The 27,845-nt window shown below is 37.3% G+C and overlaps 1 protein-coding gene across 3 annotated transcripts in view; it reads left to right on the forward strand.

Annotated features, from left to right (window-relative positions):
- Rel (nuclear factor NF-kappa-B family member relish) overlaps nt 1–27,845 on the forward strand; it is a 462,299-nt gene that overhangs the window by 49,019 nt on the left and 385,435 nt on the right. The window contains exon 1 of one of the 3 annotated variants that reach the window (XM_090380550.1): nt 18,816–18,981. The exons of the other annotated variants lie outside the window; for them this stretch is intronic. Within the exon in view, the coding sequence (XP_090236676.1) occupies nt 18,976–18,981 (6 nt within the window). The 5' untranslated portion in view covers nt 18,816–18,975. Of the gene's footprint in view, nt 1–18,815; nt 18,982–27,845 lie in introns of those variants that run through there. 3 annotated transcript variants of the gene reach the window in all.

The following is a 27,845-nucleotide window of genomic DNA, read 5'->3' on the forward strand; positions in this document are numbered from 1 at the left end:
AAAATACATAAAAATACAAATACGCCCGAAGCCGTATTAAATGTGCTTTATGAATACAATAAGTAATTATGTTTCCAGCTCTCACGACTGATTGGTGGAGTGTCTAGGAAGTCGGACGTTCAATCTCCGGATAATCAGTGATCTACCGCAGTTTGATTACAATGGCTGTATAGGATGAAAAAAACTAAAAAAGCAAGTGTAGTGCTATACTGATGAGTGTACAAGTTGCTTTCATTGCCCTGGATAGTTTATTCAAATTAGGCATCTTTGTTAATGACCATGTTGTTATTTTCTTTTGAAACAAAGCAACCCTAGCCGTGGGTTGGTTACGCCCATTAGGCTTTTAGCACAGTACATACTGTGCTAAAAGCCTTGACACCAATCAGAAATAAGTGGATGTCCAGCTATAGCAGTGGAATGCATTACTTTTCTTCATCTTAATTTTCCTGATTCCATTTTGTTAATGTCCACTGTTATATTCTACCGAAGTAAAAAATTATAATCGAAACAAGTCGTAAAAATATAATTGTATCAATAAAGGCAATATAACTGTATTGACAAAATTGCATTTTTATGTAACAAGATATGTTCTGTGTGATCAAGTCTGATTAAAATATTGTTCTTATATGTGCATATAAATCGGTTAGATTATTCAATAAAGTCCAGTTCAATTAAATGAAAATAGATTATACAATAATTAATAACAAAAACTAAGTCGGATGAGTCGTTTTAGTTTGAAATTTTATAGTCATCGCAATCTTGTTCATGTGCGGGTAACTCATTATTTTGAAATTATAAAATAAATACCATTTTGGCTCGCCTTTTCAAAATGTTGAAAAGTAGAATGCTGTCGTCCTCTATATTACGTTTTAATGGCTGACATGATATTTATTTTAAACTACTTTTAAACAAACACCGTTTGTTTAAAAGCAGTGCGATATATTTAAACAAGAGACACTGCTCTGACAGCCTGTCTTGGGACTTACCTGCTCACTAGTTTAACTGCCCGAAAGCCACCCTGCTTTTCAGAATTCGGTATTCATTTACTGAATCACTTGTTCCAAACTATTGTCGAAAATTTATCTCCCTAGTCACACAGGAAGTTGATAATCGAAAATATGATTCTGACAGATTCCAAAAATCTATGTAGCTATTTTAGATTAAAAAAATTAAACATAATAAAATTTATGTTTAAAAATGTGTCCATGCAAATATCATAAGATAAGTAATTTAATTTTTTTAGAATCATAAATAGCATTATAATTTAAATAATGCTACCGTTATAAATATGCTAATAGGATCGATCTTCTAACCCACCATTTGGGACTCGCACTCCTGTAGGATCCCACAACCCTGTCTCAGATCCAATCCGATGCTCGTCAGTCATACTAACAAGGTTGCCCTGACTGACAGATTCCTTCCAAACCAAAAGCTTGACACGCTCAAAAAAACGGGTGGCAACATACACAAATTTGTGAAAGATAAAAGTACAGGCAGAGCATTCTCCTTGTAGTAGAGACCTCTCCACCATAAACGAAGTTAAACAGCATCCTTCTAAATAGGGTGCTGTTTCTTGCATCTTGTGAACTCCTCTGACCGTGTGGTCGTCCCGAAGTATAAACAGGAAGTTTATTTTATTTTTAAATAAATATAATCTTTATTATGGAAAGAGAAACCATACAAATCCTTTCACGGCATCAGGATGCCAGGGGTTAACAATTTAAGTGAGGCACTAAAAGTGACACAATACAATTAATAGGAGAATACACAGTGGGACGATAGGTAAATAAAATACGAGCTACAAAAACTTTATGTAAATGGAAAGTGAGATTAAATGCAAACATGTAAGTGTAAATAGACAGCACTAACTTTGGTTATGGCGAAGAGGTCTCTACGGCAAGGAGAATGCTCTGTCTGTACATTTTATCGTTTACCAATTTGTGCATGTCGCCATCTCTTGCTGAGCATGTTAAGCATTTTTTTTTTTTTAAAGGAATCTGTCCTCCAGGGCAAGTCTGTAAGTATGACTGGCGAGCATAGGATTGGATCTGAGACAGGGTTTACGACTCCCAAATGGTGGTGAAAATGATCCTCCTTTCATTAATAAAGAAGGACATTCTTCAGGTTGGCAAGGTGGCTGCCAGTTTCACTATGAATGGTCAATTTCTTATTAATAGTAGTATAATATGCGTCTCATAAACAATGTTGTGACTTATTACATAATATATACAATATGAAACAGTTAAAAAATTTAAAGCTAATAAATACAATTTATCGGAGAAACCGTCTAAAATCGGGAATAGGATACAGTACTAATCTGAGTAGCAACGAACATACTGCATTAAATGGACAACATTTCATTTTAAAATAATATATATATTTTTTTGATAAAATAAAATGACTATAGAATTTTTGCTGAAGGTAATGTCACCGGTTTACGTTATGTTTAAAGCGTTCTTAGAACTTGTCTATTAACAGATAATCCTTTATACCAACAGGAGTGCTCGCCCCCATACTGCCACTGTTGCCAGATGTTTCTCTGCAATGTTGGCATGCTTTCCTCGTCTGCTGATCCCCTGATTTATCTCCTGATGAACAGGTTCCAGATATGCTTAAGAATTTGAATGTGTCGGGACGGAAACTTAGAGCCATATCTCAGCCAGTCCAAATTTTAAGGAAATATTTAACCCAGGCATGCATGTAGGGACATTCCTCAAAACAGCAGTGTTGCTCAACCGCTGCCCCGCGAGTACTCATCACTCTGGATGCATGCCGTGGAATAAATTTTTACGTAATTTATATACCTGTATTGTCTGTGTAGATATGAGGGATATCTTATTTAGTTCCTTTTCTGGATCGTTTTATGCTAATATAAAAATATTACATTAGCATAAAAACGATCCAGAAAAGGAACTAAATAAGATATCCCTCATATTTAGATGACACACACACACACACACACACACACACACACACACACACACACACACACACACACACACACACAAGTATTTGTTCTAGTGCTCCGTCTAAATTAAGGTGGTGCTCCGAGATGTGCTAAAGTTTGAGAAACACTGCTCAAGAGGATATCATCCACCTTTTTCAATCAGTCTCAAGACGTATAACGGCTTGCATCTTTTCAAAATGGTCATACCGTACGTTTTATACATTAAATAGGGATCTTCCCTTCTGAAATTTAAGAAGAGAACCCTTCTTAAATTTCAGAAGGGATCTCTTCACTATAGTGAGGAAGTACAGTTGAATAGGAAAATGAAATATTTGAAGATACTGTTGTGTCAGCTTTAGTTATTCAGGGAAACTAATAGTGAAACATTTGACACCTGTTAAAAATTAGAACAAGCATATATATGTATATTTATAATTAGAGTTCATTGTCAATGCAATAGTAAACAATGAAAGTGTAAATGTTGATGTGTGGTTGTTTAGTATTTACGCTGAGCCATCTAAGGTCATAATAATTTACAGTATTCTGTCTCTAAATTGTCTTCAGTAGCCCTCCCCCCCAGTTTTTCCTACGAAAAACCTGGTTTTCGGGGGGGGGGGGGTGCAAGCGTCATCCGAGGCCAACTAACTCGGCGACAGTGGAAAATAGTTAAGAAAGGACCCTTCTGTTCCCAGCAAGAAATCTTTTTCCAGACACAAGAGAGACTGATCACATTACTGTAAGCCTATATTAAAAGAAGCAAGACGTTTGATAATATATAACAAATTTTCAAAAACGTGTTGTTAATCTGCATTCCTTTACTGTTTTTGTAAGCATTAATTATTTTCCCAGAAATTAATATGCAATAATACTATATCAGATTCATTAAATATACAACTTTTGTACAAAGTAGAGTATTAATGTTAGTTTGTTACAAGTAAACAAGCTAAAAAAATTACAAAAGTAAAAAGTAGAAACCCTGCTCGGATTAATAAAAAATTTCTTAAAATATACATTTGAACATCTTCATATTTTGTGGTCAGTGGGATCATCGCAAAATAAGAACCAGATATAGTCGCTGATCATAGCTTCATCCCACCTTCCTTGGTACCCATGTTCTTCACTAACTGGATTTTTATCTTGATTTTTTCTTTCTGAATTTTTATTCAGACCAATTTGGTCTGAATAAAAATCGAAGTGAAAATAGAGGAATTTATTTATTTATTTATTAAATCAGTTTATTTCCCAAGAAACCTTGGGTCACCCTGGGCCGGCTCTGTGCCAGAAGAGTGTGAATATTTACAGACTAAGGTGCGAGGAACACATGCACAATAAACAAGAGGAACTTGATTAACATTTTGCCAGTGGTGGAATTACCATACCGCCAGGTCCGCGGTGGCGGACCTTGCGGTATAGTAGGATCCAGTACTTTAACAAACGGTTTAACAAATCCCATCTTAATATGGAGTAGTTTTAGCAAAACTGTTTCTTGGAATTGACGGATTGATTAGTACATTACGTGCACGAAGCTGCAACTCAGTTTTGACAGACCATTATCTTCTCCTGTAGTGCTGATATACTGTTCTAGAGTCAGAGAAAGCAAGGAAATTTAGTGAAACCACCTTGCAAACTCAGAAGGAATCTCAGCATCTTGAAATCCCCATTAGACATCCTATTTATACTTGGCCTTCTCTAACGCAAGCTTCAGATTTCATCATTCAGTATTATCATTCAATGTGAACAGGAATCGATAGGTGTATATTCATATTGTGAAGTAACACAGCTTTCAAATATTTACTTGTACTGTCTATGAAAAGGGGACACTTTTCTGGATTGCGACTGATACCATTTTCTTTGTGAAGACGAATAAAATCAGAATCATAGGGATTCTGCAATAGTGCGAGAAATACTGCCAGCCCTCTGACTTTAGACAGAAGAATCCGTCTTTTTGACTCTAATCTCTATCTCACCGTCGTGACTTTTTTTTTTTTTTTTTGTCGTGTTGCAATAATAATTTTTCTTCATCGTTTTCTTTTCGCATAAGAATTACGAAATTGCGTTGAAATCGGAATTTTTTTCTAATTTTATGAATTTCTTATTTTTGATAACGAATACTGCCGTAATAAACACTTGAGAATAGTTGACCATAATTGATCAGTTAGCTATTTATAAAAGCGCAAACTTTATTCTGCATTTCATTTCCCTCCGAAACATATACGAAATAATAGAGGAATGATATAGTTACAACTTCAAATATTAATACCCTCATAGCAGAATCTGTATGAGTTTATGAATAAATTTAATAAAGTTCTCCAAATACCATTATATTTAAGATATTTAGCAATATCTTAAATATAATGGTACTGGAGAACCGATTCGTCATCCAATAGCACTATTCGGAGAAATAGTTATTTACACCAATTTTGTGCAAATCAATTTTGCACAAAAAAAAACAAAAAAACAAAAAAAAAAAAACACAACCGTTCAAGATAAATAAACACGTATTTTTCAGTATCAGTTCAATTGTCTTATAATCATCAAAGAAGGAAAAATTCATGTACCGTAGTTCTTGGCCGAGAAACCTATAAGTGCATAAGGGAAAGTTGAAATGTAACGAATTATCCGAAGTTATGCATTATAACAATTCTTCGTAGCAATGCTGAATGTCAGAGGATATTCAGATATGTGCAAAAACGCACTACATATCTCTTCTTTCTGGTGAAGTTTTGGAAATGCTCTTGTGAACCAAGTCTAAACCAGTTTGCCACTGTTATAAACAAAACTTTGACTCGACATTTTTGAAGAGAGAAAACTCTACAACTTCCTTGAAGCAACAATATTCAGTCGATGTCTAACAGACAATCCAAACAGAAAAATCCTAGGTTAGCTAACGTTTGAAAGCATAGATAGAAAGCATGTATAAATTAAAAGACAGTTACGTACATGTTATACCACGTGAATGTATTTAAAAGTCTATTTATTGAAGTGCTACCACATCAGTCTACACTTAAAATATTGTCAACGTTTTAAGGTTGTACTGAACCCCGTCTTCGGGCCTCTGATGGGAATGAGATTAAGTAGAACCTTGAAGCGTTGCCAATATTTTAAGTGTAGACTGATGTGATAACACTTCAATAAATACATTTTTAAAATACATTCATGTGGTATAACAGTGTATTTAGTTGTCATTTACTCAATACGTTTGACTAACCATGTATCGTCCCCTTTCCACACAATTAGCACACTGTACTGCTCCGTAGCCGAGTGGTCAGGAGCGGGAGTGCAGTAGCACATGCTCTTTGAGTAGACCGGGGTTAAAGCCCCTGACTGCTGAATATGGTCGCTCTGCCAACCCCTATTGGACCAGCGTGGCAGATTATGGTCCATTTCCCTCAGCATGAATTGTTGAGGAGGCTTCCATCCTGCAGTGGGTTGATAATGGCTGCACTTGACTTTTTACTGCTAAATAATTCTATGGCTGTATTTTAATAATGAAATAAATGTTGTATATATTGTCAGTGAAATTTAATTTCTAGCGCGGTGTGGACTTGAAAAACCTCCAGTTTTTTCCGAAAAATCTTCACAAACTAAAAGCGAAGAACTGCTTTTTGTTATATATATATATATATATTTTTTTTTTTTATTATTATTTTTTTTTTAACCCCTGCTGCTTAGTTATACGATCTCCAGCTTTTCGAAAGTCAAAAGTGACAGCTATAAAGCAGAACGAGACTGGAGATAACTTAACCTTCTTTGGTAGCCAATCAAACTGGGGGAGGGGGGACCCTTAACATTCGAATACTATAGGCGAGAGATTTTCAACTCGCGGCACCCTGAGCAAGGTGCTAAAATTGTCAAGGCACACCATCAGTTTTTTAAGGAGAGATTTTATCATAAAAAAAACCCCGCTTATTAAGATTGTGTTTAAAAGTTCAATAGCTAAAATTCTAATCATTGTGTTATTTTTTAAAATAATATTGATCTGGATTTCAAAAGATTTATTTTTAAAATGCATGTTCATATTTGTTAATATTCCAATTATTGAAATAAGATATCATTGAAAAAGATGCTATTTATAAAAAAATATATATCATTTATATAAAAATATCAGTGGGAAACCTGTGCTTGGTGATGTCTCATGATGTCTCTTGTCCGAGGTCGGATGGTTGATAAGTATACCCTCAAATCCTCCTCTAATGTTTGAAGCCGCGACCTAGTCTTGCTCTTCATCGAGTTCATAGCAGAAAAGCCAGCCTCACACAGATACGATGTACAGAAAGGAAGGCGTGCTTCAATCGCCTTCTTTGTGATAATGGGGTACTCCTGTCGTAGAGACAACCAGAATGAAGGCAGCTCTGTTGATGAGTGCTTTAGTTTCACTCCTCTGTCGTTTCTCATTTCCGTCAGCTCATCTTCTTCTGCAACAAATTTGCTCTCATTCGATTTAATTCTGCTGATTCCAACGTACTTAACACAAACGAATCTCTTACCCAGTCCAAGGAAGATACATCAAGTGACGGGAAATACTTTTCAATATTTTTACTCAGCAGTGACAAACTTTGTAGAATTAAATCGACAAGATTTTTGCCCGGTCTGCAACTTTTTGTCAGCTCAAACATTTCAACTTTGTTCTCTTTTTTTATTCTGGCTGCCAACAATGTTAATTTTTCCTTAAAAGAGCTAATTCTGTCAGTACAAGTAAGAATATTTTCATTCTTTCCCTGCATACTCTTGTTTAGAGGGTTCAAGGCTTGGGAAATGTCAGCTAGGAACGCAACTTTATTGCATCAGGTCTCATCACTGTTATGTTATTGTTATTTGGTTTTTTTTAGGAGCATTAGCAACTAAGGCCATATTGCTCCAGGGATATGCGGTGGTCATTCCCTGACCGTCTCATCACTAAACAGGTCAGTCAGCTCAGACTCTTCTTCAGACGTAAAAAAAATTATAAGCTCTTCCCTCAATTCATAGAACCTTGAAAGTACCCGTCCTCGAGACAGCCACCTTACTTCCGTGTGCAGTAGGAGTTGTGTGTGAGCAGCTTCCATGGCAGAACAGTGCTGAAAACAACCTCGATTTTAACAGTCTACTCTTGATGTAATTAACCATTTTGATCGTCTAATCCAGTACTTTTTGGAGCTCAGGTACTACTGATTTTGAAGTGAGGCCCTCTTTGTGCAGGAAACAGTGTGTAAAAAATGCCAGGATTCTTTTGCTTGGCCAGTGCGACGAATCTTTTCAGACTTCCCGACATAGAGCGAGCACCATCGGTGCAGATGCATGATTTCCATGACAAATCGTGAGATATGAAATAACTGTGGACAACAAGGATGTCTTGGCCTTTTTGTTGTTTCTGGAAGTGGTTTGCAAAATGAAAATTGTGCAATGATGTTTCTATTACAAACAAACCTGCTGAATGCTAGCAGTTAAGCTTTTCCAACTGGACGAGTTGACTCGTCCAACTGGATGGCAATAAAATCGGTTTCTTTAATGTTAGCTATCACTTGTGACTCAACGTCTTGTATACCGACTAATAGTATTATCAGACAGGGATTTTCAAAATTTCTTTTTCATATTCCTCGCCAAACATAATATTTAAAATTTTACAGCATGCTGGTAAAATTACTGACTTTCATCTTTTTTTGCCACGATTTCGGCAACGGCATAGATTGCTTCTTGAGCTTTGTCAGAAATAGTTGTGATTTTGGTCTATTGTTCAGCCTGGCGTGTTTGATCAGCTATAAGCCTTTTAAAATATTCAATTGGTTTCTCGCATAAATGTGAGTGCTTTTTGTGGAGGTGTCTTTTCAACTTACTTGGAACCATAGCTTGGTTTGCCAGTTTCTCACCACAAACAACACGCTTAGGACGTGGCTGCTCTTCTATAGATGAAAAGAATCCGAAAGACAAATAGTCTTCATTATACTGGCGCACTTTTAGAACTAATACTAACTGCACTATGTGTTATACTACCAGGAATAGTGCCAACTACACTTAATTCATTGTCATAATCTAACTTACGTTTTTTTAATTAGAAATCTATCCATGTCTTTCCATATTAGTATCCATGTCCATGGATATTAGAAATCTATCCATGTCCAGCCCTAAAAAAAAATCAAAATCAACTAAATTCAAAATAATTAAAACGAAATAGAAATAAACAAAAATGCATTAATGCAAACTCACACGGAATAACACAACCGATGCGAACAGCAGCTGACTGAAGACTGACCTGGTGGCTTGACAATGGTGAAAAGTGGGGTGGTAAAAGTACATTGCAGAGTTATCTTGGGATCTGGAATAAGAGGGACCGAAATTCTTGGAATTTTACTATAATAACTTTTTTTTTTTATTAAACTCTTATTGTTTTCGTTCTTATCGGCCTTTCATGAAAAATATAGTACTTCTAAAATTTACCTCGACGATTTTTTTTATTCCCCAATTTTTTCCTCGCTTCTTTTCTCATCATCATCATCATCAGCCATTTTCAATCCACTGCAGGATGAAGGCCTCTCCAGCAACTTTCCAGTTCCTTCTGTTTTGAGCACTGGCCATCCATTTACTACTCAAAAACTCATGAATTTCATCTATCCATCTCCTCCTTTGTCTTCCAGGTTTTCTTCTAGCTCCTCTTGGGTACCATTCTGTTATTTTCTTAGTCCATCTGTCATCATGTCTTCGAGCTATGTGTCCTGCCCAAGACCATTTTAGTTCTTTAGTTTTGATAAGAATGTCCTTTACTTGAGTTTGCTGCCTAATCCATGTGTTTCTCTTCTTATCTAACAGTCTGATTCCCAATATAATTCGTTCCATTCTTCGCTTCTCTTCCATTCTTTTGGTGAGTGCCCAAGTTTCACTTCCATAAGTCATGGTGGGGAGTATACATTGATTCATTATTTTACGTTTCAGACAAACTGGGATATTGCTCTTCAGTATGTGACTATATTTCCTGAATGCTATCCATCCAAAATTTATTCTTCTCTTGACTTCCAGCCATTTATCATTATTACAGCTAATAATTTGTCCCAGATAAGTATATGACTCCACCTTTTCAATTACTGCTCCTTCAATCATTATTTCCCTTTCCGTGGCATACTTGTTCATCACTACTTTTGTTTTAGCCATATTCATCTTTAGTCCAAAATCCTTACTAACTGTGCATAACTGATTAAGATTTTCCTCTAATTCTTTGGGATCGTGGCTTATGACCACAATGTCATCTGCAAATCGTAAATGGTTTAGGTACTCTCCGTTCACATTGACTCCTTTCTGCGACCAGTCTAATCTTCTGAAAGCTTCCTCAAGGGCAGCAGTAAACAGCTTCGGAGATATTGTGTCTCCTTGTCGAACTCCTTTCTCGATTTTAAATTTGCTACTGTCTTTGTCTAGTCTAATAAAGGATGTAGCACTCTCATATATTTTCTTCAAAATCATAATATATGGAGTATCTATGCCTTGTCTTTCCAGTGCCCGAAACATTGCCTTATGCTGTATGGAGTCAAATGCCTTTTCATAATCCACAAATGCCAGGCATAATGGTGTTTTATATTCATTTGCTTTCTCCATTAGCTGTGATATCACGTGAAGGTGATCCATAGTTGAGAATCCTGTCCTAAAGCCAGCTTGCTCTTTCGGTTGATTCTCATCAAGTATTCTTTCTAATCTGTTAGTAATGACCCTTGTGAACAACTTGTAGATATGGGATAACAAGCTAATTGGTCTATAATTTCCAATTTCTGATTTATCTCCTTTCTTATGCAGCAAAACTATGATTGCATTGTTCCACTGCTTAGGCATCGCACCTTTTCTAATGCACTTTGTGAAGAGCCTTGCCAGTTTTTGTGTTATGTCTCTTCCTCCCAATTTTAACAACTCTACAGTAACTTCATCTTCCCCCGGGGCTTTCCGATTCTTCATTTTCTTCAATGCATGTTCTACCTCATCAGGAAGAATATCGGGTATGTCGTATGTGTTGCTACTTTGCAATCCATCTTCCCCACTGCTGGTATCATTCCCTTGCTCCTTGTATAATTCTCTATAGTAGTCTTCTGCTATTTGAATTATGCCTTCTCTGCTGTTTATAAGTACACCATCGCTATTCTTCAGTTTCAGTATCATTTGTCTTTCTGTATTACTGCTCATGGCTGCTGATTTAAATCCTTTGTTTTCCCTTAATGCTTGTTCTACTTTTCTTGTGTTAAATCTTCTTATGTCCTCTCTGAGTCTCTTTCTAATGGCTTTGCATAACTCAGTATACTCAATTTTCTCCCTGTCAGTGTTTTTCTTGCTCTTCATTTGTCGTCTTTGGTTCATCATGACAAGTGTTTCTTGACTAATTTTTTCTTCTTTGGATTTCTGTTTCCCTATAGGTTTCTTGGGCTTTATCACTTTCAGAAAGTTGTAATATTCCTCGTCGATATCTTGGTCCTGAGCAGTCTGCAGAAGTTCAAACTTGTTCTTAAGTTCCAGTACATACTGCTTTTTCTCCTCTGTTATCTCAAAGACCTTTGTATTATTTACTCGAGTCAGTTTTTTCCTTTCCTACATTTATATCAAGTGTATATCTTACCATTCTGTGATCACTTCCAACATTTACCTTATTCAGGACGATAACATCATTCACAATATATCTTCTGTTAGTGAGGATGAAGTCGATTTCATTAGTTGTTAATCCATTTGGACTCTTCCATGTCCACTTTCTGTTCACCCTTTTCTTGAAAAAAGTGTTCATTACTGACATTCCTTGAGATTCTGCAAATTCCACAAGTCTTTCACCTCTTTTATTTCTTTCACCAATTCCAAAATTTCCTATAGTTCCTCTTTCTGCGCTGTTTTGCCTTTTTCCAACCTTAGCATTGAAGTCCCCCATAATAATAGTGTAGTGGGTTTTCTGCTCATCTAGAAGACTCTCAATTTCAGTGTACATTTCTTCAACCTCTTCATCATCATGGCTCGATGTTGGTGCATAAATCATTATAATCTTTAGCTTGTACCTCTTAGAAATCTTGAGTATTAGTCTTGACACCCTTGGTGATGTACTTTTGAATTCCAAAATGTTGTTTTTAAAATCTTTATGGACCAGAAACCCAACTCCACCTTCACTCCTTTCACTGGTGTACAGCAGATTTCCACTTGATAAACTTATAAGTGATTCATTTCTTCTTCTTGTTTCAGCCAAACCGATGATATTCCAATTCACATTTTCTAATTCCTTTTCCAGCTCTAATATCCTGTCTTCACCGATGAGTGATCGTACGTTATAACAGGCCAAGTTCAATTTCCGTGCATGGCAGCCTGGTCGTACCCAGAGATTCTTAGCACCCTCTGCTTCCACTCTGATCCTCTCGCTGCCGTAAGAGGGAGAGTGAAAGCTGCTGGGGACTGAGGGCCATTTGTATTGTTGTGCTCTCATTGCTGGAGGGTTTGGTCTTTTCCTCTTCACGCTGACCAGGCGTCTTGAAGAGAACCACTCTACACGTTCGTTGCCACCTAAGTGACGTAAACAGGGCTTGCCATCGAGAAGGTGTGCATGAGTGGATTTTAGGAAGACAGACCAACCGGACTTCTCCTAAATCTTCTGTAATAGAGAGATATTGGATCCATCAGTGTTTTAGGCTGAGTGTCTGATAACACACAGGATACCTGTTCCCCTCTAAGCCCCTTTTCTACCTTCACACAGGATACCTGTTCCCCCTCTAAGCTTCTTTTCTACCTTCCCCCAAACTCCGCGGCACACCGGTTGAAAATCGCTGATATAGGCTCTTACATATAAAAGTATTAGTATGTACTATAGGTAATACATATAGATGTCTCAAAAACCTTCAATTGCCACCAAATATTGACACTAGAGAAAAACTGTTGTTGAATTCTGCACACAAAATGCATGCATATAAGGAACAGTTAAACATAAACGAAACGGAAACTTTATGTGGCAGGTAGTATGATGAAACATTTAGCTATAATAATGGCACTTTCATTGGACTCAGGCAAAACTTCTATACCCTGGCGGTGGTTTAATTCTTCAAATACAAGATCCGCTAATCAATATAGGAACCGAGTAAAACAGGCTATAGAAAGATGACTATTAACCATATGAAAACGAACGCCATTCTCCATACAGCTGGTTCAGCGATTCTTGAAGAGCTAGGCGTGAACAGAAAAACCTGAAGTGAAGACAATCATAGCCAAGGCCCTTTTTTTCAGAGTAGTTATTTTTGAAGAACCCTCGTAGTTTACAGTATTTCTGTTTTAAGTCGTAGCTGAATTCTCCATGTCATGGTTACTAATTTCAGCAGTATATATTACTTGCTGAAATATCAGTTATTTAAACAGAGTATTAGGAAATTGTGCTGTTAAGAATACAATAGGAACTGTCAATATTAAGCATATGTAGTTTTAAAATTATGTCTATTATGTTTAGAAAGCGTAGAAAAATTTGTAAGTAAAGCGAAACCTCTTTAAAAACTTAATTGAAGTTCCTTTAAAGCTGTGCCATTGTTAAGATGGTTAGTTACCAGCTGAACGAGAGCGATTTAGGAAAATTTGCTGTTTAACCATGACACCAATGGCCACATAAACGTGACATGCATGTTCAGTGAGTTTTTTCAAGGACGTATATAGAGCAGGTTTTGCTGTTTTACTATATACTGTAACTTTTAATCTCATAACCCTTTATGTTTGAATTTTCAGCACCTAGACCTATCCAGAATGACGATTTTCTAAAATGCCTTCCAAGTACTGTACTCTGTTAAGCGAAAAGCACTCATTTTACCCTGTTGTAATTTTTTTTTAAACTTAGCTTGTCGTTATTTATTTTATCTGTTTCAAAAGTGATTATATTATCGGGGACAGTTGATCCATAGATTACATCTGGTAAGCACAACGACCGTGGCCAATGAAGGTTGTCGATTCCTCCATTCACGTATATATATACTCTTGTGCAAAATTTAACAATCAGCCAGGTTCCTTCTATCAACCTGTAGCTTCTCATAGGAGTGGCCTGGATATGAGAAAAGCATACTAAAGGAACCTCGTGAGGTACAGAAATGATGAAGGAAACAACACTGACACAACAACGGAAACAAAACGGCACAGAGGGACTTTAAGTAATATATACTGCTGAAATTAGTAACCATGACATGGAGAATTCAGCTACGACTTAAAACAGAAATCCTGTAAACTACGAGGGTTCTTCAAAAATAACTACTCTGGCAACATAGCACAGGCTGCCATAATACGGATGCATTACTGTCAAAGATGGAACAAAGGGAAGATGTGGTCCTCAGTAGGAAATATGGCCACCCCTAATGTCGATGCAGGCTTTGCACCGCCTGTCCATACTTAGAACAATGTTGTTGATAAGTTCTTGCGGTAACATCGTCCATTCCTCTGTCAGCGACATCTTCAGCTGGTGAACATTTTCTGGTAGGTGTGGACGTGCCGCTAGGCTTCTCCCCAGAGCGTCCCATATGCATTCGATGGGATTTAGACCGGTGGAACGGGTAGGTCAATCCATACGAACAATGACCTCACTTTCCAAGAGCTGCAATGCGATGGGGTGTGGCGTTATCATCCATAAACACGAACTCGGGGCCAATGGAACCTCGGAACAGACGCACATGGGGAAAGATTATCTCAGTACAGTAGCGTGCACTGGTTACAGTACCGCCTTCTAGTATCTGGAGTTGTGTACGTCCATCCAAGATAACGCCTCCCCAGACGAGAACACCTCGACCCCATATTGATCCCTTTCAGTGATGTTGGCGGAGTGATACCGTGTGCCAACGTCTCGCCAGATTAGCTGACGTCCAGAATCGCTGCTGAGACTGAATTTACTCTCATCAGTAAAGAGTACCTTAAAGATTTTGTGGTTGTAACCTTTAGAAATTGTGTTGGTCCTTAAGTTTTGCACACCAGTGTATTTATTTAATAGCTATATGTATCGACTAAACGCACTAGTTTTTCATCTCCATTGGGGATGTTAATGAGATTATCATTAGATTCATGGAATCTGCGGATAAGGATACAATACATGACCATTCTAGGAATGGTATTCTTAATGGGTCGCACCATAGGTCCATGAAGGGGAAATATTTTCTAACTCAGTTAATTATTCTGACGAAGTTATAAAACAGTTGGATAGAAGAAATAATTTTGACATTTTTCACCTTGACTTCAACAAAACGTTTGATACGGTTTCCAATGAAAGGCTATTATATAAACTGGAGCAATGTGGTTTGGTTTTTTTTTTTTTAGGAGCATTAGCAACTAAGGCCATATTGCTCCGGGATATGCGGTGGTCATTCCCTGACCTTTCCGCATCCTCCGTATTTGGTGGTGACGGGCTCGAACCCCGGTCTAATCAAGAAGCGTGTGCTACGCACTGCTGCTCCTTCCCACCTGGCTACGGAGGCGCACTGGAGCAATGTGGAATTAATGACACGTTCTTTCACTGGATCAAGGGCTGGCTAAAAGAGAGAGAGAGGAGTCAGAAATGGACATTCCACAGGGGGGGGGGACATAGAAATCCAGGAGTTAAAAGTGGTTCAGGACAAAAAAGGCTAAGTAGCCAGTGTACTGTCTATGATATATAGGACTTTCACAAGGGGACAGTGACATCCTCTGAAAAAAAAAAAGAAGGGATATCAAAACGCATTAAAATACTGCGTTTAGATCTGGAAGCACACTTTAAAAAAAACAGGGCTTATAGAATGGTTCAAACAGGGCAACTAAATTGGTGAGATGTACTAATATCCATATGAAGAACGGCTTAAAAGATGAGGAATGAAAAACTTTGTAACCAGACATTTCGGTTGGTGGTTGTGAAGGATCCTTATTGAGGTGTATAAGGTCCTAAAAGGAATCGGTAAAATGAACGAGGGAGGTTTATTTTCACTGGTAGCAGAAACAAAGACTAGAGGTCACAAATATAAAATTTTGGAGAATAGCAGAAGGTTGAATCTCTAGAGTTTACCCTCGGGCAGCATGTTGTAAGTTATTGGAATAAATTACATGGCACGATGGTTGAGGTGGAGAGTTGGTCAAGCTAAAATGAAAATTGAATAGTCACATTTGGCAACGGAGACTCTTCTCCCCCCCCCCCCACATTATTTCATTTTGGTTTCTTAGCAGATTCAGGAAAGTCCTTGCATCATTTATCCATTGTAGTACTAATACTAATATACAGTTGTTGTTTGCTTGAGAAATTTTTGGGCATCTTTGTCCCACTAATTTATGGTGTGTGGGTATAATTTGTAAGAACCATTATTATACCTCTATATTATTATTTTCTTATGCCTTTCATTATTTTATTGTAGCACCCCTTTCTTTTAGTATCTCTATACACCTGTTAATTATCCTTTTCTTTAGTTTATTCCGTATCCTTTCCCTCTATCTTAGTATTTTTCTGACTTTGTGAAAACAGTTCCCCTCAAAGCATTAAGGCCTACATTACAATCTGAATGCTGTAATACTCGATATGATCAGGAGGATTTTCATTTATAAAAAAAAAAAAAAAAATTTAAATAAATTTAATTCTTCTGCTTCCTTCAAATGATTTGGCAATATAGTGTAATGTTACTTACTTAAAGACATTAAAATACAGGTTATTATTATTATTTTTTCTTTTTGTGGGTATTGTTTGTTTCTTGATACAGTTCCCGCCCCTGACGCGTGGCACGTTGGACTCGATCCAAATGGTAGGAGAATGGTAGTATATAAAGTTTTGGAGTAGCAGAAGTCTACTCTCTGAAGTTTACGATCTGTTTATTTTTGAATACTACAGAAATTCAAACTGGATATAAGAAATTTGATTTTCTAAGGTTCAAAAATAAAACAAAAACCAAGCTTAGCATTCCTTCGTTTCAGATGTATTTCAGTATAATGAAGGGAAATATTTCACTTTCATTCTCTTATATATCTAACACAGTGGTTTTCAACCATTTTTTTAAAAACGGCACCGCTAAGTAATTTATTTTATTTTGCGGAACCACTACTCAATTTTCTGCCTGTTAGATCCGATTCTCTCCCTCTGTGTGTGTGTATATTTATTTCATAATACAAATTATATATATATATATATACAGTATATAATAATTTTATTCTTTAAAAAAATAGAGGTACTAAGTAAGCATCAATTATAGATCACCACAAAATTAAAAAGATACTGTACACCTTTTTATAATGATATCAATTAAAAAAAATAAGTTTATTAAACCCAAATTACGTGGCACCCCGGTTGAAAACCACTGATCTAACATGATATACTAAGAGAATGGAAGAACACTTACCTGGGTGAATTATAAATGCTTTTTAATTTCTTCTTGGACTTTTTTGCGTAAGAAGAAATAGAAAAAAAGATCAATAAGTAAGGGGAGGGGAGAATATCTTATCTTTCGTCCGAAGTGTTACAGACTTCAACACTGAAAAAATTTTTTTTTTTTTAAATGAAATTAAGTGCATTTCTCAGTCTTGAAATATTCACCTCTTCTGAGTACCGATGGTCTCTACAAAGGCAGAGTATGATTTCGACTGGTCTGAGACAGACGTCTATGGGAACTGTATGCGCAATAAACATTTCCTGGAGTTTGATTGACTGTGATACCTTAGCGGACTTGAGAGAAAGCTGCGATTTGCTGATTGGCTCTGACTTGTCTGTTTCGAATACGCAGTGATATACTGTACTTACGATGACTGCCGGAGCTAAAGGGGCGATTGTCGTTTTGAACTTCCTCTCATGACAACCGGAAGCAGTGCAATCTAATCTCAAGAAGAAAAGATGAATACAAAACCATTTTAATAATCCAACCATTTAGGTCAATTTTTATGACGTTTCAAAATTCACATAGACAATGATAGGATTTCGAATTTTGTGATGGTGATATATCCCTTATCCCTTTTTTCACGCTTTTATTACAAAATAAATAAATAAATAAAAAAACCCAATAATAATAATAAAGGTTTTTTTGTTTATACTCCAGAACAACAATAAGATCGGAGGCATTCACTAGAAAGAGAGAAAATAAATACAGTATAAATATATAAAAATAATAAATATTTTTATTTGTGTGCTATTTACAGGATCCGTTTCCTTAGCGTAGCGGTTTTCGTCCCCCCCCTTTTTTTTTAATAACGGCACCCCTAAGTAATTCATTTTATTTTTTGGCAACCATACTCAATTTTCTACCCGTTAGATCGGATTCTCTCTCTGTTGTGTGTGTGTGCATATACATAAAATATTAAAAAAAATTATATGATAGTTATTACAATAATATAATAATTTTATTCTTTATACTGTATAAAGGTACTAAATAAACATCAATTATAGATCACCACAAAATTAAAAAGATACCGTACGTATACCTTTTTATAATGAAATAAATATATGAATTAAAAAAAATTTAAGTAACTTAAACCCAAATCGCGCGGTCGGTACCCCTGAAATGTTGTTACGGCACCCTAAGTTGCCGCGGCGCCCCAGTTGAAAATCACTGCCCTAGCGAATCACAATCATTCCAATTCATAAAGTAATGAATTACGAAGTAACGTAAGGTCAATAAATTCTGAATCTGGAAGATGCTAGTTTTAAAGCGATTACAAATCTATATGGAAAATATTTTATACTAAGAATGAAAGAATTCTGAATGATTCATTGAACATCATTGCTACATTTTCATACACACCAAGTAATAATAAATGAAAATAAAAATCAGTGAAAAACATGAAATTAAAAAAAGGTGGGGGGGGGGGGGAGAGGAGTCTTATTTAACAAGTAAATGCTAGGCGTAACAAGCAATCCAAGGTCATGTTGATTGGGTAAAACCCAGGCGTCATGACCGACTTGGAGAGAATGAACGCTACTGCCGATGTTTCTTTACACTTTGTGGATAAGCTCATGTTTTATGAAACTTTATAACACTAATTCACTTTGATGGACCTAAAGGGGTAATTGGTTTTGAACTTCCTCTCATGGCAACCGGAAGCAGTGGAATCTAATCTCAAGTGGAAAATATTTGAGTATCATATATTTAATTATGCAAGTAAGTGTGAAGTGTTCAGTACCCGATACTGTATGCAGGCACTAATCAGATAATGTAAATTTGATATGCAAATTCAGCATACATTTTAATTTAACCTTTGATTTTCTTGATAGGCTTCAGGAAAATCAAAGTTCATTCTTCAGTTTTATTTCTTGTATTAAAAAATGTGCATTAAACTAACGATATTACTAATGAAGTAAGTTACTATACAGTAGCGTTGCAAGGGCTTAAAGGGGTGATAAATGCAGATAGCTCAATGATCGGTCTACCTCAGAATACAATGTGAGGAGGGAAATATAATAAACTTATTTTTTCTCTCCCTCAGTAATATATGTTATACGCAGGTACTGAATATGATCTTAAAATATTACTGTCATGTCTAGTTTTTGCGAAAATTAACATTTTTGTTTTGCTAGTTAATTCAAAAATCTTTTATGAGCTTAAAATATTTTGAACCCTGCTTGTATACTGTCCCCCATCCCACTTATTCCTCAGTTACCCTCATAGGTGTCCAGCAGTAATCGTCATGCGCTTTCGGACTTCGCTTACAGTAATCAAATAACATTTTTCCGCAAGAAATGTGCTGGGGAAATCTTTCTCAATGTTCGTCGCCGATATTACCAAAGTTTGTGTCTTGATGGAGAGCAGGCTAATGAAATGAGATGCAAATGCAGAAATTCGGGGGCGCCTCCGTAGCCAGGAGCGGCAGTGCGTAGTACACGCTTCTTGATTAGACCGGGGTTCGAGCCCGTGACCACCGAATATGGAGGATGCGGAAAGGTCAAGGAATGACCATCGCCTATCCCCGGAACAATACGGTCTTAGTTGCTAATGCTCCTAAAAACCAAATAATAACAACAGCAGAAATTCATATTACAACCTATTTGATTGTACACTTGCAGAAGTTTGTCTCCAAGCGCCTCAGAGTTTGTTGATCTTTGATGTATTTAAAAAATTTCAGCAGAGTGCCTTGAGAAGGTATTTTCGCTTGAAGGTAATTAACTACTGTTGGTCCACGGATCCCTGCTATCTTATTTTGGGGCATCGAAATATGTGTGTTACAGGACCCCAGACTATATAGATTTAGCACTCGGTGTCCTCTCCGATTGATGTGGTTACAGGCTGCAAAACCTTTGCGATGTGCAAAACTGCAGACGGAAAATACTCCAAGTAACAGAAAAAAAGGGGATTACATTCCATAAAATTTGAAAAATACATAAACGCAAGTCTCCAAGTGCCTCAGAAACTCCAGAACAGTGTTATAAAGGTAAAACTCCAGAATGGTGTACCCCCTCCAACATGGTGGCAAGCAAAACATTGGGAAAGCAATGATTGACAAGTTGACTCACTCACTGCATTTCCTGTCTCCTTGATATCACATGCGGATGTCATGTGAGAAATCCTTATGTCGCAGTTGAAAAATCACAAAAATAAACAGAAAAATAAAACGATTCCACACACAAACAGCTCTTTCCCAATCCACAAAATCGCCAAAAAAATACATTTCGAAACAAAATATTCACGGCTCCTCCTGCCGGACCACTGCTTTTGCAACCCACCATTACCAAATGATGCCACATGCGTTTACAATGAACTTACTCTTTCTACACACACACAAAATGTCCAAAAAAATACCTTTTCATGCAATCCCCGAAATCTGATGACCCCTCTTTACTTTGACGATAAAATCGCTTCCCTTACTTCAATCCATCGCAAACTACTACCATAACATAACCCAACCCACACAAACAAAAATCACCTTGCGAGTCCTAGCTGCGGCCAATGACCAATTTTTTGCTTGAATCCCTCCTGAAGTTGCATAAAAACATAACTTTTTTTCACTAAAAACTAAACAAAACCTAACCTTTTTTTCTCAAAAAAACTAAACGAAAATGTCTCCAGTCCCCAAACCGCTGCCTTTTCATACCATCACAACAACACAACGCTACATGAGTTTACAATGAAATTACTCTTTATACATGCACAACAAGTCCAAAAAAATGCATTTTCCTGAAACTCCAAAATCTGATTAAGCCCTCCTTACTTCGGCGATAAAATGGCTTCTATCGCTTCAATCCGTCCTGAATTATCACAGCAACATAACCAAACCTAACTAACCAAACCCAAAACAAAAAACTCGCACTTCTTATGCTTGAATCTGCCCCAAATTGAGCCACATAAACACAAATCGCATCATGAATCATGGCTGCAACCAATGACCGGTTTTTTGCTTGAATCCATCCCAAAGTGTTTAAAAACATAACCTTTTTTCACTAAAAACTAAATGAAACATAACCTTTATTCTCAAAAAACTAAATAAAAACACAGAAAACTCACCTCGTCAGTCTTAGCTTGGAGGTAGATATACATTGCGAACAGCATTCAGAAACTCCATAGTCAGATTTTTGCAACCTGAGTGCCTACGCTGCCACATATATTCTGCGAGGTAGGAGTAAAACTGACCATCTACAGTCCTCGGTGGCAGTTGCCATATAATACCACTCCATGTTCCCTTGATGCTGCTGCTGTTACCACCACTTTCCATTCCGACTTACTGCCGCAACATAACCCAACCAACACAAACAAAAATCACCTCGGCTACCTGAAATCACCTTGAACAAGTTAAATTCGTATTTTCACCTTTTACATGGTCTTCTACAGTTCCAAACAACAAGGCTGCCACCAAGAAAATGGGCGCCTGCGTAGCCAGGTGGGCAGGAGCAGCAGTGCGTAGCACACGCTTCTTGATTAGACCGGGGTTCGAGCCCGTGACCGCCAAATACGGAGGATAAGGAAAGGTCAGAGAATGACACCGCATATCCTTGGAGCAATATGACCTTAGTTGCTAATGCTCCTAAAAACTAAATAACAAACAACCAAGAAAATGATAATTTCACATTTACTGCTGCAGTCCCAAACAACCACATACTCTCACGTAACATCCACCTGTCAGTCACTGCTATCTTCCTTGCTTTCATCAAAGTACCCAGAGGTGTACACTATTCTGGAGTTCAGACCATATAAAAGTATTTCCACCTTCAACCCAAGATCAAGTACTGCTTGAACATATCTGACAGTGAATTTAAAACTGTACAGTCTCTTATAAGAGACAGCTACATCCATATCAGACAGGCTGATGAAGGTGAAGAGGTCATCATTCTCAACAGGAAAGTTTTATCTACAGATCTCTACTATCTTACAGGACGCCAACACCCATCTTTTGATGGGTGTTTTATTGGACCCTATAAAATCTCCAGAGAAGAAGATTAAATCTATTTTGAAGGAACTCTGTGCAGGCAACTTGGAAAACATCCAAAATGTGGGGTCCATTTTTATCAACATTTCCTAGATGATGCTGATAGGCCCTTTCTTCCCTTTTGACAGGCACCCAAACATGCACCTCTCTATGCATCTTTCTGAAGATGAAGACAAACATCTTGTAATCCTCTTTTACCTTTGCTTGCTGAAGTCTCTACGGTGGACCTTGAACACCATATAGAGAACTACCATCGCCGCATTCACATACATGCCAAAGCAACGGGAAAGGTTTGTTGACTATGTGCCCTTCTGGAATCACTGCATATTAATCATCTTTGAAATACCCATCACAAGAGGGGGCTCCTCTTCTGGTATCGGTGTTTACAGGAAGCACACTGATACCAACACCATTCTAGATTTTTGAAATTGTCCTCCCCTCTCCCAGAATCAGGGCTGGTTTAGTTAGAAGCCTGACCTTGAGGGCTTAACCTTGAACTTGACTGGGTCAGAAACATTCCTGCCTCAACAATTATTCTATGGAGTTTGCTAATCGTATCATTAAGAGATGTATCTAGCAGTTTAAGCGCCTCCTGAGTCAGGAGGTGCTTAAACTGCTGGATACATCTCTGTGATGGCCCTCAATTTCACTTTATCTTAACACACAGGCAAACATGACAAATCTATTATCAAAATAGCTAAAAATCACAACATGACGGCACATTTATAGGTAACAACAAGCTTCGCCAGATTTTAAGTGATGCCCCCACTTCTGGAATTGCATGTCTACCAAGTGGGCTGCTAGCTACGTCTAGTATCTGCACAACTGAACGTACTTGGCTGACTAGCAGAGGCAGGTTTAGGGTTGTTGTAGTAGGGTTTTAGGAGCATCAGTGACTAAGACCGTATTGCTCCATGTATATTGTCTGTAAATTACGTGTATTCTGAGATCAATTTTATGCTTGCTGGATAAAAACCCCCCAAGTTTTCAGGAGAAAACATCACCTGAGACTGACTAATTCATCCAAGTTGTGAAAAAGGCCCACAAAAATTCCTCACATCATTGATTCGAACTGAGTCTTTTTCACCTGGTGTGAGGGAGCAGATTTTGCATTTCACAGCATCTGCTAGAGACAAACCTTTTACTTTGTGTATAAAGCTCCTCTAGGTCTCACACAGTCATTGCAGAATAGTTTCTCAAAGCCTGGATCATCCAACAGTACCCAAGTGCCAGGTCAACGGAATCATTGGATTCCCTCTTCTCTCACCTCATTTTCTTTCCTAGAAGATACCCCAGACCTCATACTCTGTAGAAACTCCATCCTGGTACCCTTCTTCCACGAGTTCCCGAATTTTTTGACATCAGGTAGGTTCTAAAAAATTCAAGACAGATTTTCCAGGAAGCTAAAAGCCAACCAACCAGTCCAAGCTGCGTACTTTCAATCCCTCGTAGTTACTATGTATTCAAGACAGATAGGCCAGAGCCAATCAACATAATACAGCTCTCTCTCTCTCTCTCTCTCTCAGGGCCGTGGTGTGATGCATAACAGATGAGAGTGTAGAACTCCCACAGACGTCCCACATGGAGCAATTTTCTTCTACCTTCATAATCGTTAAATCACTGGAGTGGTGAATATGTCCATGCAATTTTTCTTGTTTAAAAAAAAAAAAATCCCAAAATTTGCTGTTGTAGGCCTTAATGTACAGCCATCTTTCATCCTTGACTTTTTTTACTTTTTAGTTACCCCATTTCAATAGTTTACTGATGTATATGTATATGACGATGTGCAAATGTGACCCCAATTCACAAAGGAGGATCAAAGGCTGACACAAGTAATTATAGACCTGTGAGCTTAACTTCTGTTCCAGGAAAATTAATGAAGACACTGGTTAAAGAAGCACTGCAGGATCATTTAGACAAGACTTCAGTTATAGCTCGGACACAGCATGGTTTTGTTAAGGGGAAGTCTTGCCTGACCAATTTGATTGGATATTATGATGCAGTCACAAAAGAACTGGATGCAGGGAATAGCTTTGATATTATATACTTGGATCTTAGAAAGGCTTTTGATACTGTTGCACATGGAAGACTGCTACACAAATTGGAGCAGTGTGACATTGGAGGCAAATTGCTGCTATGGATAAAGGGGTGGTTGAGGGGGAGAAGACAGAGAGTGGTAATCAATGGACACTGCTCATCGTGGACTAATGTTATTAGTGGAGTCCGTCAGGGCTCAGTGTTGGGCCCACTATTGTTTTCTGTATTTATAAATGATATTGATGATGGTATATCAAGCTTAATGTCCAAGTTTGCAGACGATACAAAGGTTGGCAGGGTTGTCAAGGACACTACTGACACTATGCTGCTGCAACAGGATCTGGAAAGGTTGAGCAGATGGGCTGAGAGGTGGCAAATGAAGTTTAGCATTGACAAATGTAAAGTACTACACATGGGAAACAGCAACCCCAGAGCAACGTATCAACTCTGTGGTACTACACTGACAATGGTAGAGAATGAAAGGGACTTGGGGGTGGTTGTGCAGGCAGATATGAAGTTCTCTGAGCAGTGCAGACGAGCTGCAAGAGTAGCTCATGGTGTATTGTCAATGATATATAGAAATTTTTCTAGCAGGGATAAGGAGGTGATTATTCCCTTGTATAAGGCAATGGTCAGGCCACACCTAGAGTACTGTATACAGGTCTGGAGGCCTCATTTCAAGAAGAATGTAGAGCTGCTGGAACGAGTACAGAGAAGGGCAACAAGATTAGTGAATGGAACAAAGGGGTGCTCTTACGAAGAAAGGCTTAAGTATTGCAAATTACAGTGTCTGGAGACTAGGCACCAGCGAGGTGATCTGATAGAGGTGTATAAAGCCTTGAATGGTTTGAGCATGCTCAATGCTGATGGGATTCTTCCTCTAGCTCAGAATAATCACCTGAGAGGGCATAAATTCAAATTGAGGAAAGACAGATGTAGGATAGACGTGCGGAAATTTGCCTTTACCCAGCGGGTGGTTGGTTGGTGGAACAGACTTCCATCCCTTGTAGTGGAGGTTGATAGCCTAAATAAGTTTAAGGCTCAGCTGGACAGGTATTTTGAACGAACAGAGGGGTGAAGTGGAAGTGTTTTTTTTTTTTTTGGCTGATGCTGCATACGTTTGCTTTCTTGCATCAAATGCCTCTCCTAATGCTAATGCTATTTAGTTTTCCATCATTCCAATAAGTTATTAATTTATAATTTTTTTGTATATTTTATTTTTAAAATAAGTTATTTTTATAAATTAAGTTTTTTATTGTTTTACTCTGAATTCCAAGTAGTGAAGTATAACTTGTATACTACTTGCTGTAAGCGTGTCACTTATCAGTAATCCACAAAAGATGGGCCTATTTCGTGGCTGTCACGCTAATTTAGCATTTCCTCCACTTCAATTCTTGCGAAGTTATGTTTAGGATATATTTCGTACTGATTTACAAGCTTTAAAGCGGAGGATCACGATTGCTATTGTAATTGTTACTTCAGAGATGCTGCAGCCTTCATGGTTAGCACAGTTGGTAGAATCTCTGTCCTCCCCACACCAGGTGGAAAGGACCTGGGTTTGAGTCCCATCGATGACGAGAGGAATTTTAATGGGCCTTTTCATAACTTGGCTGAGTTAGGTGGTCCAGGTGAGGGTAGCATGGTTTTTTCCTACTGGAAAGTCAGGTTTTTCATCCAGCAAAACAGAAAATCGATCATAGAACACACACAATTTACAGACAGTATACATGGAGCAATATGGCCTTAGTTATTATTATTATTATTATTATTAGCTATATGGTGCAAGGAAGCCTGAGGCTTATGCTGCACCAGCCAAAAAAAAAAAAAATTCTGACTTACCCAGAGAGAGAGAGAGGAATCACCAAGAAAGAGAAGAATGATCATATCCAGCTCATGACCCTGGTGTGCCAAGCCCATACTTGTCAGATGTGAGCCCCTGGGTTGCTGATGCTCCTCAAACTGTACAACAACAACCAGAAAATATTTGGAGTGAGAGAGGTGGAATTTCATTTGGACATTTGAAAATTCTGAGGAATTAATTTTTCAACAATTTAAGCATTTACAGCCTGGGAAATATCAGCCAATTCTCAGATTTAAATCAATTTTTGGTTTAGATTTTGTTTTGTTGAGTGTTTTAAAAATTGGGGGGGGGGGACAAACCAGCGATATAAGGGTCAGTTCCGAATTCACTTAACGTGAATCCTTTACAGGATTTTTCCAGCTGATTGTTAGTTGGAGATGGTGGGAGAGGACAAAAATGAGTTAAGTTTAGAGTAACCAAGAGTAATAACATGTAATTTAACTGTGAACTTCATGACTTGTTACTTCTGATGTGTGGTTAAAACACAATACATTATATGGATATCAGTACTTTCCTTACTTTAGTATCCCCTACCCCTCAAAACACACTATCAAAATCTTGTAGTGGTAAAGTAATTAAAGTCAATTTGAATATACAAAGAAAAAAAAAAAAAGTTGATATAAATAAAACCTTTGTGCAATACCTCCATTTAGAGAGGTCGCCTTCCATTGTCCACAATAGGTGACATGGCATCTTTAAGTTAAGGGGTTGGCTCATTCTCCGACCACTGTGTCTCATCTTGTTGGAAATCAGCTAATAATAAAATTGTTTATTATTTATTAACAATAAATTGCTTATTTTATTTTACCCTGTTGGTCATGTTGTGGTTTGGTTTTCATCTCTGTTTATAGTGATATTTCATGTAATCTGGACATGGTGCCGTCAAAGGGAGGGAGCATACATTTGAATTAATTGGCATTTTTTCTAAATTATTTTTGGAGCTCATTTCTCCTGCAACATCCTTTAGCATAATTTATCCCCACCCTTTAGCTATTGGATTACTTTCTATTTCACTACTTACTTGGCTTGCCATACAGTTGGCATATTTTTAATTATATTCTGTATATTGATTTTCTTCCTTTTCTAGTTTTTCTTTCTATTATTATTATTTTCTTTATTACTTATTGAGTTAAAGTTTATGTATGTGTATATATATATATATATATATATATATATATATATAATTAAAACGAAATTTGAGCAAACCAGTTCAAGATAAGAAGTAAAGGCTAATATTATGTAAAGGAAATTAGAGAAATAATGAGCACTTCATGGAGTGTAATCTGCCTTTAATTTCTTAAAGAATTACAGATTTTTCTCAAAGTTTTGTGGTATTTCCTGTATCACTTCTTCAGAGACAGCATTGCAGAAATTCATTGAAGTGGTACAGGAAGTACTATGAAATGTCTGAGAATAATATGTAATTCTTTGAGAAATTAAAGGCAGATTACACTCCATGCAGATTGAAGTGTGTGGGGGGGGGGGTTGTGAGGTTATCTGCATTAGAGAGAAGAGCATAAGTTAAGAATACTAATAGCAGATCTTAGTGACAAGCACAAGAAATAGTCTGGATAATTATACTGCAAGGAGAAGGTTTGAGTGCCTTGAGTTATAACCAAAAGAAAACCCTGAAAAAAAAAATAATAAAAAATAAATCAGAATAAACTAATAATGAAACTAATAAATCAGAATAAACTAATTAAAACTTAA

The sequence above is a fragment of the Mastigoproctus giganteus genome, chromosome 8 (genome assembly GCF_048544385.1).
Source record: "Mastigoproctus giganteus isolate SK-2022 chromosome 8, ASM4854438v1, whole genome shotgun sequence".
Classification (NCBI taxonomy): domain Eukaryota; kingdom Metazoa; phylum Arthropoda; class Arachnida; order Uropygi; family Thelyphonidae; genus Mastigoproctus; species Mastigoproctus giganteus.